The sequence below is a fragment of the Symphalangus syndactylus genome, chromosome 9 (genome assembly GCF_028878055.3).
Source record: "Symphalangus syndactylus isolate Jambi chromosome 9, NHGRI_mSymSyn1-v2.1_pri, whole genome shotgun sequence".
In the NCBI taxonomy this organism is placed as follows: domain Eukaryota; kingdom Metazoa; phylum Chordata; class Mammalia; order Primates; family Hylobatidae; genus Symphalangus; species Symphalangus syndactylus.
The window spans coordinates 101,599,992-101,617,849 of record NC_072431.2 but is presented as its reverse complement, the minus strand read 5'-3'; the positions used below and the strand labels follow the sequence as shown (position 1 = coordinate 101,617,849).

The 17,858-nt window shown below is 39.1% G+C and overlaps 1 protein-coding gene across 7 annotated transcripts in view; it reads left to right on the top strand.

The window, feature by feature from the left end:
• CREB5 (cAMP responsive element binding protein 5) overlaps window positions 1-16,448 on the top strand; it is a 424,247-nt gene extending 407,799 nt beyond the window's left edge. For 5 of the 7 annotated variants that reach the window (XM_055293576.2, XM_055293577.2, XM_055293578.2 and 2 more), the window contains 2 exons: window positions 8,612-8,720; window positions 9,657-16,448. In XM_055293576.2, the coding sequence (XP_055149551.1) occupies window positions 8,612-8,720; window positions 9,657-9,820 (273 nt within the window). In that variant the 3' untranslated portion in view covers window positions 9,821-16,448. Of the gene's footprint in view, window positions 1-8,611; window positions 8,721-9,301; window positions 9,331-9,656 lie in introns of all 7 variants that reach the window. The other 2 variants (XM_063608985.1, XM_063608986.1) reach the window with 2 other exon arrangements.
• Window positions 16,449-17,858: the final 1,410 nt, after the last annotated feature.

Sequence of the window (17,858 nt, the reverse complement as noted above, 5' to 3'; positions counted from 1 at the left end):
AAGGCCCTCTGCTCCACGGGTATTTCCGGCCCTGACAGGCAGTTGTTGATCTAAGCAGTGATACCACACACTTAGTCCACAGAGGAGCCGCAGCCCCACTCCTCGAGCTTTATTAATTCCGGGACACTCTACAAAACAAAATTAACCATTCAGTTTTCAATCAATTTGCCCACAAAGCTCTGAGAAGGGGGGACCTACCCCACTAAGTTGTAGGGCTGGGAGCACAGGCTTTAATCCGACAGAGATCCAAACCCTGGTTCAGCAATTACTTGCTAGGCTTAACTCTCTGGCTCTCAGTTTCTTCCGCTATAGAATGGGAATAATAACTTTATAGAGTTGTTACATTAGGAGCAATAAACAAACTAATGTCTCCAAAGCAGTTGCCCAGTACCTGGCCCATAAAAAACCTTCAACTGAAAAGGAGCTTTTCATTATATTCACTAGGTTGAGGGGGTTGCCTTGGCTTATACTTGATTATCTCTATTTATTTTTGTTTCATGGAAGAAAGAAAGGTTGATGGTCATTATGTAGCTCTGAAAGAAAAGGCATGTTTTCATCTCATTTGCCAACTCACCAAGATTTGAATCTTGCATAATTTTTGCTTTTTATGAATGGCTTCACTGGGGAGATTTTATAATGAGGCACAGAAGTGTCTGGGAGTGTCTAAAGAAAAGGAAGAAACTCTACTACCCGGGCTTCTCCAACAGACTTTATAGTTTATAATGATGCAGTTCAGAGCATTTGTTCTAATGTTAAAAATATGTGCACTATTAGCAGAAAAAAAAAGGCAAGTAAATAGACATGTATGCGATCCACGGTCCAGGGATAACATTAAGAGTTGTGGATTATACTCCAGTGCTTCCAGAAGCTGAGAGAATGACCAAAGAGAGTGGGGCAGGGAGGAAATTACCCTACATAGGGAGACTGCATTTTAAGAGTTCATGGGGTCTGGGCACAGTGGCCCATACCTGTAATCCCAGCACTCTGGGAGGCTGATCACTTTGGGAGGTGGCTGGATCACTTGAGGCCAGGAGTTTGAGACCAGCCTGACCAAGGTGCAGAAACCCCGTCTCTACTAAAAATACAAAAAAATTTGCTGGGCATGGTGGTGCACACCTGTGGTCCCAGCTACTCAGGAGGCTGAGGCAGGAGAATGGCTTGAATGCAGGAGGGAGAGGTTGTAATGAGTCAAGATCACACCACTGTACTCCAGCCTAAGCAACAGAGTGAGACTCTCTTAAATAAATAAATAAATAAATAAATAAATAAATAAATAAATAAACAAAAAGAGTTAATGGCTAGGCATTGGTAGGTCACTTTTATCTTCTTCCCACACCTAGTTCTCTGTGCATCCTTAGAAAGGAACACTTAGGGTGCCAAACCCCAAAGCCTTTGCATATTCAGTTTCATTAAATGGCGATGGCGTGGGGCTTCCAGTGTACAAATTGAAAGTATATGAGGAAAGCATGTGTTGTATGAGGGCCTGAATTTCATAATTTATGGATGTTCATTTTTCCCCCTAAATGTATCATTCTTTTTGTGATAGACATGATGAGAAAGAAGCTGGGAAACATAGCAGATTTGAGGAAAATAAGATAATGATTCCCCCACTAACTTGTATGCTGCGGGAAGATTGGGACTGTCTCTTACTACTCCCTCCGCCCACTCTCTATCTATCTGCTGTTTATAGTGTAGTGTCTACACTCAGCAACTTATTTGTTGAATAAATGAATGGGTTCCCCTGTTTATAGTATAGTGTCTACACTCAGTAACCATTTGTTAAATAAATGAATGAATTCCTCATTGCTGGAGTGTCTAAGAATTGGCTGCTTGACCACTTGGCAAGGATGTGATTGCAGGGAGTCAAGCCACCAGAGAAATGGCTGGACTCAGCCACCTTTAAAGCCACTTGTAGAATCTGACAGGCACAGTAGTATCTGAGAAACTTTTAGGTAGAATGTGGTTAAGCATTTTTCTTTTTTGAGACAGGGCCTCACTCCATTGCCCAGGCTGGAGGGCAGCTTACTGCAGCCTTGACTTCCTGGACTCAAGTGTTCCTCCTATCTCAGCCTCCCAAGGTGCACACCACCATGCCTGGCTAATTTTTTTTTTCTCTCTAGAGACAAGGTCTTATTATGTTGCCCAGGCTGGTCTCAAACTCCTGGGCTCAAGCAACCCTCCCACCTTGGCCTCCCAAAGTATTGGGATTATAGGTGTGAGCTACTACGCCCAGCCAAGCATTTTTAATATTAATAATCATCATATTTTAATTTTGATGTGTATTGAAAAATGTAATTAGAAGATCAAATCTGCAGTTTCAAAGATATTAGTAAGAAGGCTAAATCATTCAAAATTGAGTTAATTTGCACAAGCATGTTAAGTAAATAAAAGTTCTTGTATATGTGAACCTAGTAAATATTCCCGCAGTGGTTCTGCAATAACTGAAGTGGGGGGAACCCCAGGAATTTGCCACCATTTCTGAGGTCTGCAGGAGGATGATGCAAACATGTAGGTTTTCTCAATCTTGGCCCTATTGACTTCTGGGCTTGATCATTCTTTGTTGTGCCCTGTGCATTGCAGGCTATTTAGCAGCATCCTTGGACTTTACCCACTATATATCAGGAGCACATCTTCCAACTATGACAACCAAAGAGTCTCCAAACATTGCCAAATGTCCCCTGGTGGTCGTTGGGAAGGGAGGTTGGGTGGCAAAATCAGCCTTAGTTGTGAACCACTGCTTAGATGAAGGAGCCAAAAATAGCCAGCTGGCACATATCAGCTGCCAAGGCTTTAAATCCGTTTTAACTAAAACGAGTCCTTGCAGAATTCCTTCAGGGTATTGACTATGATCCTAATGCATGCAAACATGGAGGGATCATAGCAGAAAGCCAGGAAAGTAAAGCTGTCCACTGACTTTGAGGCCAGAGGTGTTGTTCGTGACTTGGCATATGCATATTTATGATTGCTTTTACAAAACATACAAGGTAAATTTACCCTTTGCTAGACCCTAATGCACTGATTTTTTTTTTCACATTTGTTTAGAGCCAAATGGCTAAGGAAAAAAAGAAACTAGAACTCTAGCTCCCAAAACCAGAAAAAAAGAATCCTACTGAGTTCATGTAACAGGCACCAATATCTTTTGGTAGTTAAAACAGTACCCAAAAAAGGGACAGTCTCTGAACAGACTAAATTGTTGATATTTTCCAACCACTGCTTTGCCTTGGAGGGACAGAAGCCACAACCGCCCAGTGTTCTCTGTGAAGCTGAGTGTCCCGCATCAGGCCCTGGGATGCTGGAGAGGATGCTGCAGATTCCGCTACCTTTGAATGACCCTTTCCCTCTCACTGGACCTTTGTCAAAAGAAAAAGGTGTCTCTCTTGAGGCTGGACCAGTGAGCCAAATTTTAAGTAAACAGAAATGGAAGGTGCTAAGCAAACAAACTCCAGCCAAATGGAATATCCAAGGTCTGGATGGCCAGCTGCCACTTTTGAGTTGTTTTCCAGCATAGAACCCTCTAGTTAGGCTGCAGCATTTCAGATTGGAAAAACCAGACCTAAGAAAACAAAATCAAACTCCCAGACTTCATTTCCTAGTCTCACAACACATCTCTGCCCAAGAGGTCAAAAAAGGTATAGGAATTGGGGAAAATATTAGAAACCACCTAATCTGTTATTTTATGGAGAAAGAAACTGAGGTTAGGGAAATGGGGGGTCTTCCCTAATGTCACACAACGAGTAGGTGGCAGAATGAGGACTCAGGGAAGTCTCCTGTTGACCTAACCCACTTCTTTGTGATCTTCTATTTTGGAAACTCTGTAAGCCAAAGACATCCATGTTCTTTTTTCTGATACTAAGTGACTAAGATCAGCTCTAAATTCATCGACTGCTGATGTGGTACTCAGTAGAACGTCTGTGTTCAGTAGAGGATATGGAAATCATCTGGTCACCCATGGAAATAATTGCTTTTCTTTTTTAGGGCAAAGACACATGGTCTAAGTTGCTGCTGAAATTTTGGACACATGAGCCCAGGTCTGGGACTTGGCAAGCGAATAGGCCAGATGGGAACTGTTGCTTGACAAATTGAAAGTTCTTTGTTTCAGAGTGAACCAAACCTGGTCTCAGCTAATCTACCAAAACAAAAAAGCTGGGGGAGGGTATATTGTAGAGCCCATTTTGATGATAATTATTTTTTTGGCACAAACTACTGCTTACACCAAAAAGCACTGAGGATTTATCATATAAATAATGACATCTCCAAAGCTGAACACTGCAAATGTAGCTATTAGGGACTTGTTGGAGTGCTTGCTTAAAGTATGTTTTTGTAGTATTGAATATCTCTGTGGAGTGCTGCTTCATCCCAAGGCAAACTATGGGTTTAAAAATAGATCAGTCCAACTGGATCTTACAGTCACTAAACAGCTAACTGCTTTAGAGGAGCAAACTCAAAATGAAAAAATGAAGAGTTGATTTCCACCAGGCAATCAATACATATTATTAATACCTTGTATTTACAAAGTACTTTTATATTAAGACCTAAAACTCTGATTATAACCTACATAGGGGAATACAAAATGGTGATTTTCCTCAATTTATAAAGCAAGGTAATTCAGAGTAAGAAAATGCCTCCAGAAGGCCTGGTTTTTATTTCCCTACTAGACTTCTAGGCCACATTTGATTTCTTTTATGCGTTTTGAAACATTTGCTATCTGGTTGTTCTCTTCCAAAATGAATTCAAGGTGATTCCACTTATGTTCCCTTGAAAAGGGCTTTTACTTAAAATATAGTCTACTATTTGTGCATTTCCTACACTAATCAGTCTTTCACTATGGAATCTTTAAGATGATTATGCATGTGCACAGCACACAATTCATTCTTCTTTCTCTAGGATAGTGATTCTTGACCTTTCTTAAGCCAAAGGCCCCTTATGAAATATAATGAAGGCTCCATAGACGCTCTCTCAGTAATATGGACACATAAATGGACATAGAAAATTCTGCTCTAAAATGAAACTATAAATGTTGCTTTGGAATCTATCCTACTAAGATTTGGAAGCATAAGAGGTGCTAGAACTGGCTCCCTTATGAAAGATAAGACCTGAATTATAAGCATATTTGAGCATACTGAAAGTAGCTAAGTAATGAATAAAAGTCAAGATTGAATCTTTCATTAGATAATTGGGTAATTTGCTATCTCAATAGAAGGTGACACAGAATTGCTTGTAGAATACAAAAAAAATTCTTTCTAGAAGGAACTTAGAGAAGTAGTTCAACCATCGTGTTTTATAGTTGGTTGGCATGGCAGCTTGGGAGCTCAAACCCTATTCTCAACTCTCCTTTTCCTACTGGATGCTGCCCCATGAATTTCTATGGCTTATGTGGTTATTAGGCCTTTATTTAGTCCTTGCAGCATCGTAGTTATGTGTATATGGTATAAACAAGAAGCTGATTGCCCTTCTCTACTGAGGACATTAATTGGTGTTCATTTTCCCACAATAACATGGCTAAATAATTATTAACATGTTACATTAAGAAATATGTCCTGCCAGGCACAGTTGCTCATGCCTGTAATCCCAGCACTTGGGGAGGCTGAGGCTGGAGAATCACTTGAGGCCAGGAGTTCAAGAGTAGCCTGGGCAAAATAGCTACACCCCATCTTTGCAAAACATTTTTTAAAATTAGGTGAGCATTGTGGCACATGTCTCTAGTCCCTGCTACTCAGAAAGCTGAGGTGGGAGGATTGCTTGAGCCCAGGAGGTAGAGGCTGCAGTGAACCATGATGGTGCCACTGTAGTCCAGCCTGGATGACATAGCAAGACCCTGTCTCTATAACAATAAAAAAGAAAAAAAGAATATGTTCATATTCACATATATCTTTAAATGATGGTCAGTTGTCTCAGTATTCTCAGGGTTCTGCATTTTTACAGATCCTCAACACGCAGGCCTTTGGTCTCTGTACTTACAACATTGCTTTATTAATAAAGTGTTTTGCTGTTCATAGACTAAATGCCACCAAAGTCATATACTTTGTATGGGGTTTTGGTGATAGGCCAGGGCACCACATGTGCTGACTAGTGCTCTTTTTATAATAAAACAGCCTTATGAAAGCAAAAATTTATTGTGAAACTGTTTGGGGCATGCCAAATATCATAAGCAGTTAGCTCTTTGCTAACTGTAGAAACCCAGAGAATAGAATTGAGTGTTTTCTTAGGGAAGGGGCAATGAACACTTTGTGCCTGGGAGATCAAATGCTGCCAAGAAAGGGTTTCAATGCCCAGGACATAGCGGGGGAAGAAATGGAGACTAAATTCAACCTCTCCAAGATGGCCACAGGCAGGGGTGTTTTCTCTTCCAAAAGTATAAGAAGAGAACCCAGTTTTGTTTTTAATACTTTTCTTGTTTGTTGTTTTCTAGGTAGAAAAGTGTGGATTCACTAGAAATTGGAACTTGATTCCATTTTCTAAGATCCATTGTTTACATTATCTGCAGCTGGGAGCTTCTACTCAGGGTGCAAGGTGTCTAGCAGTTTTGATTTCAGAAAAGTGTTATTTCTGTAGTCTAAAGGCAAATAATATGACATTTCCTTCTGAAGCAAATATACACACACACACACACACACACAAAAACACATCTCTGTTTCCTTTTTTGTTTTGTTTTTGTTTGGTTGTTTTTTTTTTTAACCAGCGATTGCCTTCATATGATGGTCTAGAAGTGACTTTCTTTTATATGTGCTATTTTGAGCAGAAGGAGAACTGAGAAAAAGAAGGAAGGCCATCTGAATTTAGATAGGTGTAAAGTCAAAGAGGAAGAAGTTAGTGTTTAAGGCTAAAATAAATTGTCCTGTAAGTTATCCCACTGACCCTGGAATTGACAGGGTCACTTTTGGTCTCCACAGAGCCCCTTATCAATCACATTCATTTGGAGTTGGGAGGTACAATTTGCTTTCTTGTATGTCCTGAGATGTAAGAGCAATTTTCTTGTTTGATTAAGTGATTTATTCATCATTAAGGCTAATTTCCCAAATAGTCATTTTTATTTTGTAAAAATAAAGTTTGGAAGAGAAAGGGAATGAGATGAGATTTGTAGATGAGATTTTTATTATTTTGTTATTGTTTTATTTTGTTATTTTTATTTGGTTATTAATATTACTCAATATGTGGTTGCTTATAATGTATTTCACAACGAAATTTAGAAATGGGAGATATTCCTTAAAGCAGATTTCAATTTTTTTTAGAGTAACTTCTAGAATCCCAAACATACTTTCCTAGGTGATAAATACATGGCTGAAAAGCCAAGTTCATATTGAAAGTGTAGGTACAACTTAATGACAGCAATGTTAATCGTCCTTTTCTCTGTGCATGCATTTTTTAAGTCTCCTACATGTGAAGTATAATGCCTGGCAGCCACAAATAAACCTTGCCCAAAGAGAGGATATTATTGATCACAATTTTCAAATGGCTTATTCAAGATAGCACTACATTTACAGTCCACTTTTATCAAGTGGAAGCATCTTGGAGCCGCCATCTATTTTATGTTTATATTTGTAGACAATGGGTGCCAAGTTCGTTATTCTACAAAGCTATGAGCATGCCTTTGTGAATTACTATTAACAGATAAAGTAGAGATCCGAGGCCATTACGTGAGTAAATAAGAAGAAAACCCCACACCATCCACAATATCCTGATATTGAGGGGGGAAAGAGTATTTTATAGACCGAAATTGACCAAATAATCAATGAACTCAATCAAATTAATTCAATCATGGCCCAAAACTTCATTGCCTCTTGCCACCCTGAGCTGACATCATCCACCCGCAGGTGACCAACATGTGTACTGTGTGCTTCCATGCCTCCTGCTCAGTGGGCATCAGGCAGGTGGATGTGCTCTGCTCAACAGTAGCCCATGAACAGTAATTGAGTAGGAGATGGTGGAGAGAGCGGGGATTCATGACTGAAGGTCAATTTATTTTCAGATATTGTTTTTAGATTGAGCAACACAGACTTCTTTTGGAAAATCTGATGGTAGATGAGTCAGCTTATTCTGATTGCATTTCAGGTGGAAGCCACAAATCCTACCACATAATTCTGCCCAATACGTGCCTCATATTCACATTCTCAGTTGGATGTCAACCTGAGCTTGTGAAGGTTACGATAGTTAAATGTATTAAGTGCTTAGTATGTGCTGGGTATTGTTCTGTTTCCCATCTATTACTGTATTTAATCCTCACAGTAACACAAATAATGTACTCTTCTTATCCCCATCTTATAAAGAGGTTGCTGGAGCTCAGCTGGGTTATGTAATCTACCTAGGGTCACGCAGTCAGTGTGGAGTAAGGATTCTCACCTGACTTCAGTTCCCATCACCTGAGGGTGTGGTCTAGCCTTTTAATAAGGTTCAGCTCTTGAGTTAAAACCTAATCTCTTCAGAAAGCCCCTGGGAAATGTGAGGGCCAAATTAAAGGTAAGCTACAAACTTTCAGGCGAACCACACTAAATAATATTCTTAATGTCATTTAGACGTAACAGAAGAGTTTGCCAGTTTTGTTGTTGAAAGTGCACAGGGCTTTGGGTTTGTATCCTCTGGTCTTCTCAACATGGTTTTAATACATCTCTTTTAGAATGAAGTGTCTATGTTGAAAAATGAGGTGGCCCAGCTGAAACAGTTGTTGTTAACACATAAAGACTGCCCAATAACAGCCATGCAGAAAGAATCACAAGGATATCTAAGTAAGTCGCCGATTTTTTCACTTTTCTTTAGTGTCCAATATTTTTTGCCACTAAGTTTGCACTGAATTTGATTGAGAGAGCAAAAGTAAAGTGTAGATTGTACTTCCAGGCAGATATACAAGAATTCTTGAGTGGCTTCCAGACTATTCTTCCAAAGGGATCCCTTTTTCCTGGCCCCTGTGCAACACGATGCCCACCACCTCCTGATAATTTCTGGCTACTCCTTCCCTGGCATTTCAAAGTATCAAAAAAAATACCAAATTCCAATTTTGCAGCCAGTAAGAAAAGAGCCAGCTGAAGCGCAAGTACCAGTGGCCTAGCAGTCTCCTTCAGAAATCTGTGGGCTGGGAACTAGGCCTTGGGTGAATCATATCCAGTGCCTCCAGAAACACTGCATGTTACTGACTGGGCTGAAAAGCTAGTGACTGGCCTCAGTTTACCAATACGTAAAATGATCCCTTCCTTCAGACCCCAGTTTCTACATCTGGAATGCCAGTTGGTTAAATAATAGTTGAGTAGGAATGGTGGGAGGAGCAGGGATTCATGGCTGAAGGTCAATTTATTTTCAAATAATTTTTTAGATTGAGCAACACAGATTCTCCCACCACATGTGAGTATTTTTCCACATTTGATATATGGATGGCTATTTAAAAAGACAAGATGGGGAAGTTCACATATCCATGACTGAAACACATCAAATCATTTTACTGCTACAGAAAGCATGGCTTTGCTCGTAGATATAAACTGGAAAGGCATAGCATTGTGACAACAGTTGAAAATAAAGTTTCGAAATTAACTTTCAGAAGAAAATGTGTGCAACTTCTATTTCAAGTAAATATCTAGTACCGTTTCTCTAAGGAGTCCACAAGTCCATACAAAAAAGACCTATATTGGTGTGTGTGTATGTGTGTGTGTTGTCTTTTTTTTTCTCCCTAGGTCCGGAGAGTAGCCCTCCTGCTAGTCCTGTCCCAGCTTGCTCCCAGCAACAAGTCATCCAGCATAATACCATCACTACTTCCTCATCGGTCAGCGAGGTGGTAGGAAGCTCCACCCTCAGCCAGCTCACCACTCACCGAACAGACCTGAATCCGATTCTTTAAAATGCACCATAAGACCTGGCCTCCAAGAAGAGCTGTAGCGTAGCATGCGTCCTTTCTTTTAAGGGCATTTTTAGAATTAACTCAGACCTGGAAGACTCCTCAGTTCTTCAAAGACTGGCTTTCATTTTTATAGTTATTATGGAAATGTTGTCTTTTATACTTAGTTATATAAGAAAAAAGGGAGTTATGCAATTAATATCTATCAGCTTGGGAAACGCTTTGGTGCTTTTCTCCAATTTTCTGGTACCAGTTACTTGTTTATAAACTGAACCTTTTCTGTATATAGCCATGGTTTCATTCTTATCAGTCCAACCCTTTGCCTGAAACATTGAATCTTGTTAAACCACAGCTTTTGGCCAAAATGAGGTATACCTAGATGTCAAGTAAGACAGATCCAAGGTAACTGGGTAGGAAATCTTTTGACATCTTAACTCATGTTGAGTTTGTGCTGTGGTGTCACCAGAATTCCAGATAAACACACAGCCTTTCCCATACCTTTTTTTTTCTTACTATAAAATATTATAAGATCCATCGATGTCCAAATAATACCACCGAGCATCTCTTCACCTCTCCTTCTCCTCTTGGTCCACTTGCTAATGCCCAGTTTTCTTCTCCATTTCCACTTTTTCTTAGGCTCCCTGTTTACTCTTCATTTTGACTTCCTTCTGTTTTATTTTTTTCTCTTTCATTGCATGTGAATAAGAAAATAATGTTTAAAGAAAAAAAAAAAAAAAAACCTCCAAAACGTGGACCTAACCATTGCTTCACTTACACTTCACCCACAGCTGGAGTTCATTCAACTCTTGCTTTTCACAAAATAGTAACCAGGAGATGTTTAATGTGCCTGATTTAATGTTTTTAATAATCAGAGCAAATGAAAGGTGGTTTAGTTATAAGTGAAGCACGGTTGAATACCAGCTGGGGAGACACTAGGGAAGGGAGCTTTGTAAGCCTTGATTGTGAAAGTCCAAATTTTGATGTGGGGCTATAACATGACACCCTTGGATTGCAACTGGTTTTATATGGCCTGTCTATAATGTTGAAAATCCATGTACTATATAATAATTCAGAAGGGCTCTATTCACTACACAGATTACATTGTTCAATCATCAGCTGCTAATAGCCTAAGATTTATTATTATTATTTTTTCTTAAGCCTATGGAACCAGCTTTGCTGTTCTGGGGGGTGAAAATAGACTAACTACTGGAGAAACAAAGAGAGAAAGAAAACCCAGTGTTTCCATAGGGGCACTTTTAGCCTTCCCACAACAGTTAAGCACTCTTTGACTGCTGAAGGAACCCCATGGATGAGGCGCAAGCTACTTCACTCTTTTTTTTTTCTTTTTTGAGACAGAGTCTCACCTATTGCCCAGACTGAAGTGCAGTGGTGCGATCACGGATCACTGCAGCGTCATCCTCCGAGTTCAAGCTATCCTTCCACCTCTGCCTCCTGAGTAGCTGGGACCACAGGTTCACATAACCATGCCTGGCTAATTTATTTTTACTTTTATTTTAAAATAAAAGATGAGGTATCTCTTATGTTGCCCAGGCTGGTCTCAAACTATCCTACTTCTTCCTCCCAAAGTGTTGGGATTACAGGCGTGAGTCACTACACCCAGCGTACTTCACTCTTCTGAATTATTCTGATTTATTTTCAACAACTTTTGTGAACTTGCCCATGATACAAAGCAGATAGTCCCTGAACCACAGTCGTGCCTCCTTGAAACAAGCCATTCTACTGTGCTAATGTTTTAATATCACATCTCACAAATAACAGGGGTGAATGTTTCTCTCTAGCAATCTAGGCAGGTGCTGGTGTTTCATCTCCATTTGAATGCTTGACCTCTTAACGTGTGTGTGTGTGTGTGTGTGTGTGTGTGTGTGTGTGTGTGTGTTCATGGGTTTTAAAAGAACAGTATTTTACAAAAGGTGTAGCTTTTATAAGAGTTCAGAAAAGGAAAGGATGTGTTTTTTTCTCTCACTATAGTATAAGAATCTATTTTGGAGAAAGAAAGAAAATATGAGGGTCTCGAAGCATGATTTTTATATAACTAGTTTCAGTTTTATCTAATAACTTCCTTTTTAAATCAATATTTATCAACAATCTTTCCATGTATGCAGTGCTTTCAAAAGATGGTTTTGAGTGTCCAGTGAAACCTATGACTTGGATATATGGTTGAAGAATCAAAACAAAAGCAAAAAAAAAAAAAAAGCAAAAAAAGAAAAGAGAAAAAAAGAAAAAATGCAAATGAAATAATTTTCTATTATATTTTAGACAAACATATCATTTTCAAGTATTTTAAATACTGAATTCATAGCTGTTGTTTTTTAAATTCCAACAGTAACAGCTGAATGGTTTAATCTGACTGGCTTCCTAAGAAATGTTTAAGACTCAGCTTTAAAAAGAAATTAACATTCATATCTCTGTTTTGAAATCAAAAATCATATTTCAAAATTCTTTCCTAGGACCATCTATCTGTCTCCCCTCCCCCCCACAAAAAGGAGAAAGAGTGCATTAAAATGTTTAGTTGGGTTTTTTAATTTTTAATTTTTATGTTATGTTTTGCTTTGTTTTAAGTAAACAAAAATTTTTCTTTCTTTACTGCATGCATAGCACTTAATAAAATGGATTTTTAAAAAATCCACTAGTAATATCAGAATGTCCAGGGAGTGACTGTCACTACAATGATGGTTTAGTTTACTTCTGTTCCACCTTTTGATTGAAATATTTAGTTGTTAGGCTGAAAGCCTCTGCAGTTAAGAACTTGCCTGAGTTTTCTTCGTTCAGCAACTTGACAGTTTGACTGATGTGCATTATATATAGCTCAATTATGTCTGTTTTTTATGCTAAGTAGGAAAACCAACCACACACATTAGCAAACCGGCCTCAACATGTAATTAGAATAAACTGTCTTCTTGTTCTACTCAGGGCCTTTAGGTGTGTTCATTCACGGTATGGAAATACAGTAAATGAAAGATTCCAACTAGTTGTCAGTGCTTCTTGAAATTCCAAACAGAAAGATACATTGGTCAAATCCAACGCTTGGCTTATCAATATTAAGTCTTTTACCTAAAGGCCCAGCCGTCACCAGACAACAGAATAATCAATCTGCCTGAAAATCCCTCCTCCTTGTCCTACACTTTTTGCCTGTTTGGGAGAATATCTTTGTACTCCATTCTCCTCCCTCAGCCAGTTACTGGGTCACCCATCCACGTGTTCATGAATCAATCATCACGGCCTTCAGAGCGCCTGTCCTAAGGAGGGAAAATCCTGCCACACTGCCTCTCCCCATTCACGTGTGGTTTTCTTGATCGGTGAGATCTGTCTCTGATGTCACTGCCAGCCTCCCTGGGAACATCTATAGTGCCTCCCCTGCCTTATGTGATGGGAGTTAACAACTCAGATAAGTACACCTGAGAGCATTTCTACCAGGTAAACTCTCACTTAAATGGAGGTGTCCACATCTTAATTGTTTCTCCTTGACACATTTCTCAATCCACGATGCCAGGAGAGGTAGAGTGAAAATCCCAGCCATGGATGAATGTACTAATTTGAAAGCCAAGTGTTAAGTCGGATGTTTTCCCGTTACACTACTACTCAGCCCTCTCCTGCGGCCACATCAACGGATGCAAGTCACAGTCTTAACACAGCCTGTGGGAGACAAGCAGTTCGTGTGCTCACAGTATATATTATAGTAATTAGGGTGACTTAGAGCAAATACTCTTCAGATCCCATGTAGTCCGTGAAACAAAATGGAGAGCGTATTCTGATAGAGGGATGTCGACGGTGAATGTTCTGGTGGTTGTTGCCTGTTAGTTAAGTAAACTTTAGTGTGTAAGTTGAGTTTGTCGTTAAAATCATAAACCAGCTGCGGTAACAGACAAGCCTTTGGCTGTGGAGTTTTAAGCCTCGGTAACTGCTATAAAACTAGCCATCCAGTTAGGATAGAATGTGTTTCTTTCTGGTTAAAAAAAGAAAAAAACCATCTAAGAAAATATATATGTATGTATGTGTGTATACAGTGAAATTCAAGGACCAAAGCAAAATTTGAATAGGAATCTATTAATTTAGAATTTTATAAGATATTTATTAATAAATGTTATTTTTAAACATTCCATTTGAGCAGTATTCTGTAGGATCTACTTGTTTTTAAAGTGTTAGTCCATAATAAACTACTATAGTTATGTGTATTTTCATTTTTCAGGGTTTCAAATGGCTATTCTCCATCATTTGGTGGAAATGTTTGCTTAGATCTCTGTGCATAGACATTTCAAGGATTTTTATTGCTCTGTGAGTTATTTTTTAATCAACATTCTGAACAGTTTTTTTAAAACATTTATTTCTTTTTTCATTTTTAAAGTAAGCTCTTTCATTTAGGAAGCAGAGTTCAGCTAAAGGGAATCAGTAACTATAACTGGAACAGCTTTCTTGTAGAAGTGTAAAAACAACTTCATCTCTGCCTCTCCACCCCACCCCAATTTCCTAGAAAGCCTTGCACTATTCAGCTCCCTTAGTGCTTTTTGTCCCTTCCCGAACAATATGCAGTAGCTTTAAGCCATTCAAGCTCCATTATGCAGTATATCTGAGAAGGGAAAGGAAACAACCCATTTAAATTTGAATAAAACCGTGCCTATGCGAACAGTAGCAATTTAGAATCTCTTTTCTGCTTTTAAAATAATTTATATTTAAAAATTGCACTTTAGCTTTTTGATCCCTTTGTATTTCCCTTATTCTCTTTCTAACCTCTTCTCTGTCCTCAAACTTGCCTTTGCTCTCCTTTACAATGCCCCCCACCCCTCCTCCAAGGCTCTGAGCGGCACCATTTAAAATACTTTACAAATATTTGCACCAGGTACATTTATGTGCGTCCATTGGTAGCACAGCTGAGACCTGTGTCTCACATCAGCCTAGGTGAAGCCTACTACAGGAATGCCAAGGAGAAGAGCCAGTACACTATATAGTTTATACTCTTTATCCCTTTATTCATAGCATGTTTTTAAAAAATGTTATATTATGCAACAGATGTGAGGCAGCAGCTAAGCTATACTTAAGAATTTTCTCTCATCTTCCAAACCAAAGTGTCCTGAATAAGCCAGGAGACTTATTCTTTTGTGCACCCTGGTGCACATCTGACTGTTGTCCTAGCCACAGACTCTCTGAGGCCACTGAAAGAACCGTGGCCCTATCGATTTCATTCCTAGGTCTCAAAAATACAATGTTGCCTTGTAACATAATTAGGGACAGCACCTCTATTTCACAATTATAATCTAAGGTAGGATAAGATGACACAGCAGCAATAAACTTACAAATAAAATTCAATACCAAAACAAACACAAAGAAATTTAAAAAACAAAAAACCTAGCTCGTCATGTTGTGAAAATGAAAAAGTGTATGTCCATTCAAAATATTTTACTATTTCTTGTGGAGTTGTGATGTAATGCTTGTAGCCAAATTGCTTCAAGAGTGTTTATATATTTTTTTCCTTATAAATTGTCTATTTTTAAAAAAAATATTTAACCACAGCTGAAGTGGGGGGTAAGGCCAAATTGCCAACATTTGTTAAAAGATTAATACTCTTAAGTGGCACTCTGATACCTTTCCAACTTGTCATCAGAAAGGAATCAATAATTACCAACTGTTGTATTAAGACCAACTTACAATATCTAGCTCATTAGAAGCCAGGATCTAGAAAGCTCCTTCTAAGCCATTTAAGATATTGTTACATTGAGCTTCATATTATAGAACTTTATAGGACTGGATTTTTTACAATAGAATAATTTAGCCTCAGGACTGAGAATGTGGAAGCTGAATAAATTAGCTTTAAATACATCATTAAAATCTTATGCACAATAAGCTCATTAGATTCTAGTTTTCTCCTTCAGAATACCAATGCCACAGACACTACAGGAGATAATGAAAGGTATCAGTTGTGTTGAGTGGAGGGGGTTTAGGAGAAAGGACCCTTCCCAACCAGCAGCCAGTAGAAAATACAACCTACTCACCTTTTTCCCTTCTAAGTTCTGCTAAATCACATCTGCCTCATAGAGAAAGGAATGTTGCCTTTGAGAACTGTCTTGGAGAACAGATAAGCTTGAAATGTTCTCTCTAGAGAGGACATAGGGTTTGGGATCCTCTGAAAAGGCCCAGAAAAATAGCTCAGTTCAAACACAATGTTCTAGGACAATTGGAATATAAATATTGTCCAAAAATATAATTAAAAGAAAAAAGTTTAGCACTGTGTAAAGTAAGTGTTAACTGAGGAAGTCCCAAAAAGGTGCTGTCACTTTAAGTTCTGGACTTGGGGTTGTTTGTATTTGTAAACAGCAAAGCATTTGTGTTTGTTTGTCTATTTGTAAAGCAACCACCTTCCTTATTGGAAGGAGAAAAAAAAGGGGTACATACATGTAAATACTTGCTGCAGCATTTAATATGTTTAATTTTGTGTTAAGCTTTTTGTTGCATCGTGAACACATTTATTGTTACCAATGGACAATGAGTTCATTAAGACTGTTCAACTAGGTCAGATTTTTACATCTCTTTCTAGCAAGAAGAGACAAGATTTTGTGCATTTGTACAAATGTTAATATCACTGCAATTCCAATATAATAAAGCACTCAAATGCAAATAATATATGTCACCTTTGTATGATGAAATTTGGGGTTGGGGGTAATGACATCTATTCCTCACATAGTCTTGTCAGAGGCACGTGAACCAGAGCAACTCCATCTTGAATAGGAGCTGGGTAAAATAAGGCTGAGACCTACTGGGCTGCATTCCCAGATGGTTAAGGCATTCTAAGTCAGTGGATGAGATAGGTTGGCACAAGATACAGGTCATAAAGACCTTTCTGATAAAATGGTTTGCAGTAATGAAGCCAGCTAAATCCCACCAAAACCAAGATGGCGACAAGAGTGACCTCCGGTCGTCCTCACTGCTACACTCCCACCAGTGCCAAGACAGTTTACAAATGCCATGGCAATGACAGGAAGTTACCCTATATGATCTAAAAAGGGGAGGCATGAATAATCCACCCCTTGTTTAGCATATCATCAAGAAATAACCACAGAAATGGGCAACCAGCAGCCCTCAGGGCTGCTCTGTCTATGGAGTAGCCATTCTTTCTTTCCTTTACTTTCTTAATAAACTTGCTTTCACTTTATGGATTTGCCCTGAATTCTTTCTTGCATGAGCTCAAGAACCCACTCTTGGGGTCTGGACCGGGACCCCTTTCCGATAACAGTCTCATTCATGACTTATAAGCCAAGGCTTACCCTTTCAGGGTCACCATTATCTAGGGACAAAAGGAGATCAGATTTTCTCCTTCCCAGACCAGCACTACATTCCCACTGCCTCTTCCATCCAACTTCCCAATTGAGGTCACTAATCCAGCATATGCACAGTGGGTTGGCCATACAACTTAATTTCACTTTAAGTGAGTTTGGAATTAGCAGATTTTAACAGTCAAGAAATAAAGGCAGCCTGAGGTCATGCTCCAGCCATGTCTAGGAACCAAGAATCACGTGCTGGCTTCTCAGACAATCAAATCCTGGGGTTCTTTGCTTGATCTCCAGAGGAGTCCTAAGGGTAGTCTTAGTCCTTTTATGTGTTCCTTTAGATATTGTCCTTCCTTTCTTCCTCCTCTTGCTTTTATTCCTTTTTCTTTTTTTAGTCATTCTCCTTACACTTGATATCTGATCCATCAGCAAGATCAGAATCCAACCATCATGTAGCACCAATCTTAAAGTTATGCCCTGACCAAGCCATCAACATCTCCCACCTGGATTATTACAATAATCTTCTAACTGGCAACCAGAGGGAGGCTTTGAAAATGGATGTCAGACCACGTCCCCTCACTGCCAAAAACTCTACAAGGACTTCTCACCTCATTCAAATCAGGTAAAAGCAAAAATTCTTCCACCACCCACTTTAAGTTCTGTAACACCCCGACGTGACCCACCCCCACCTCATTCATTGCCTGAGCTCATCTCCTATCATTTCTCTTCCCTCTCCTCCTCTCCAGCTTCACTAATGTCTTTGC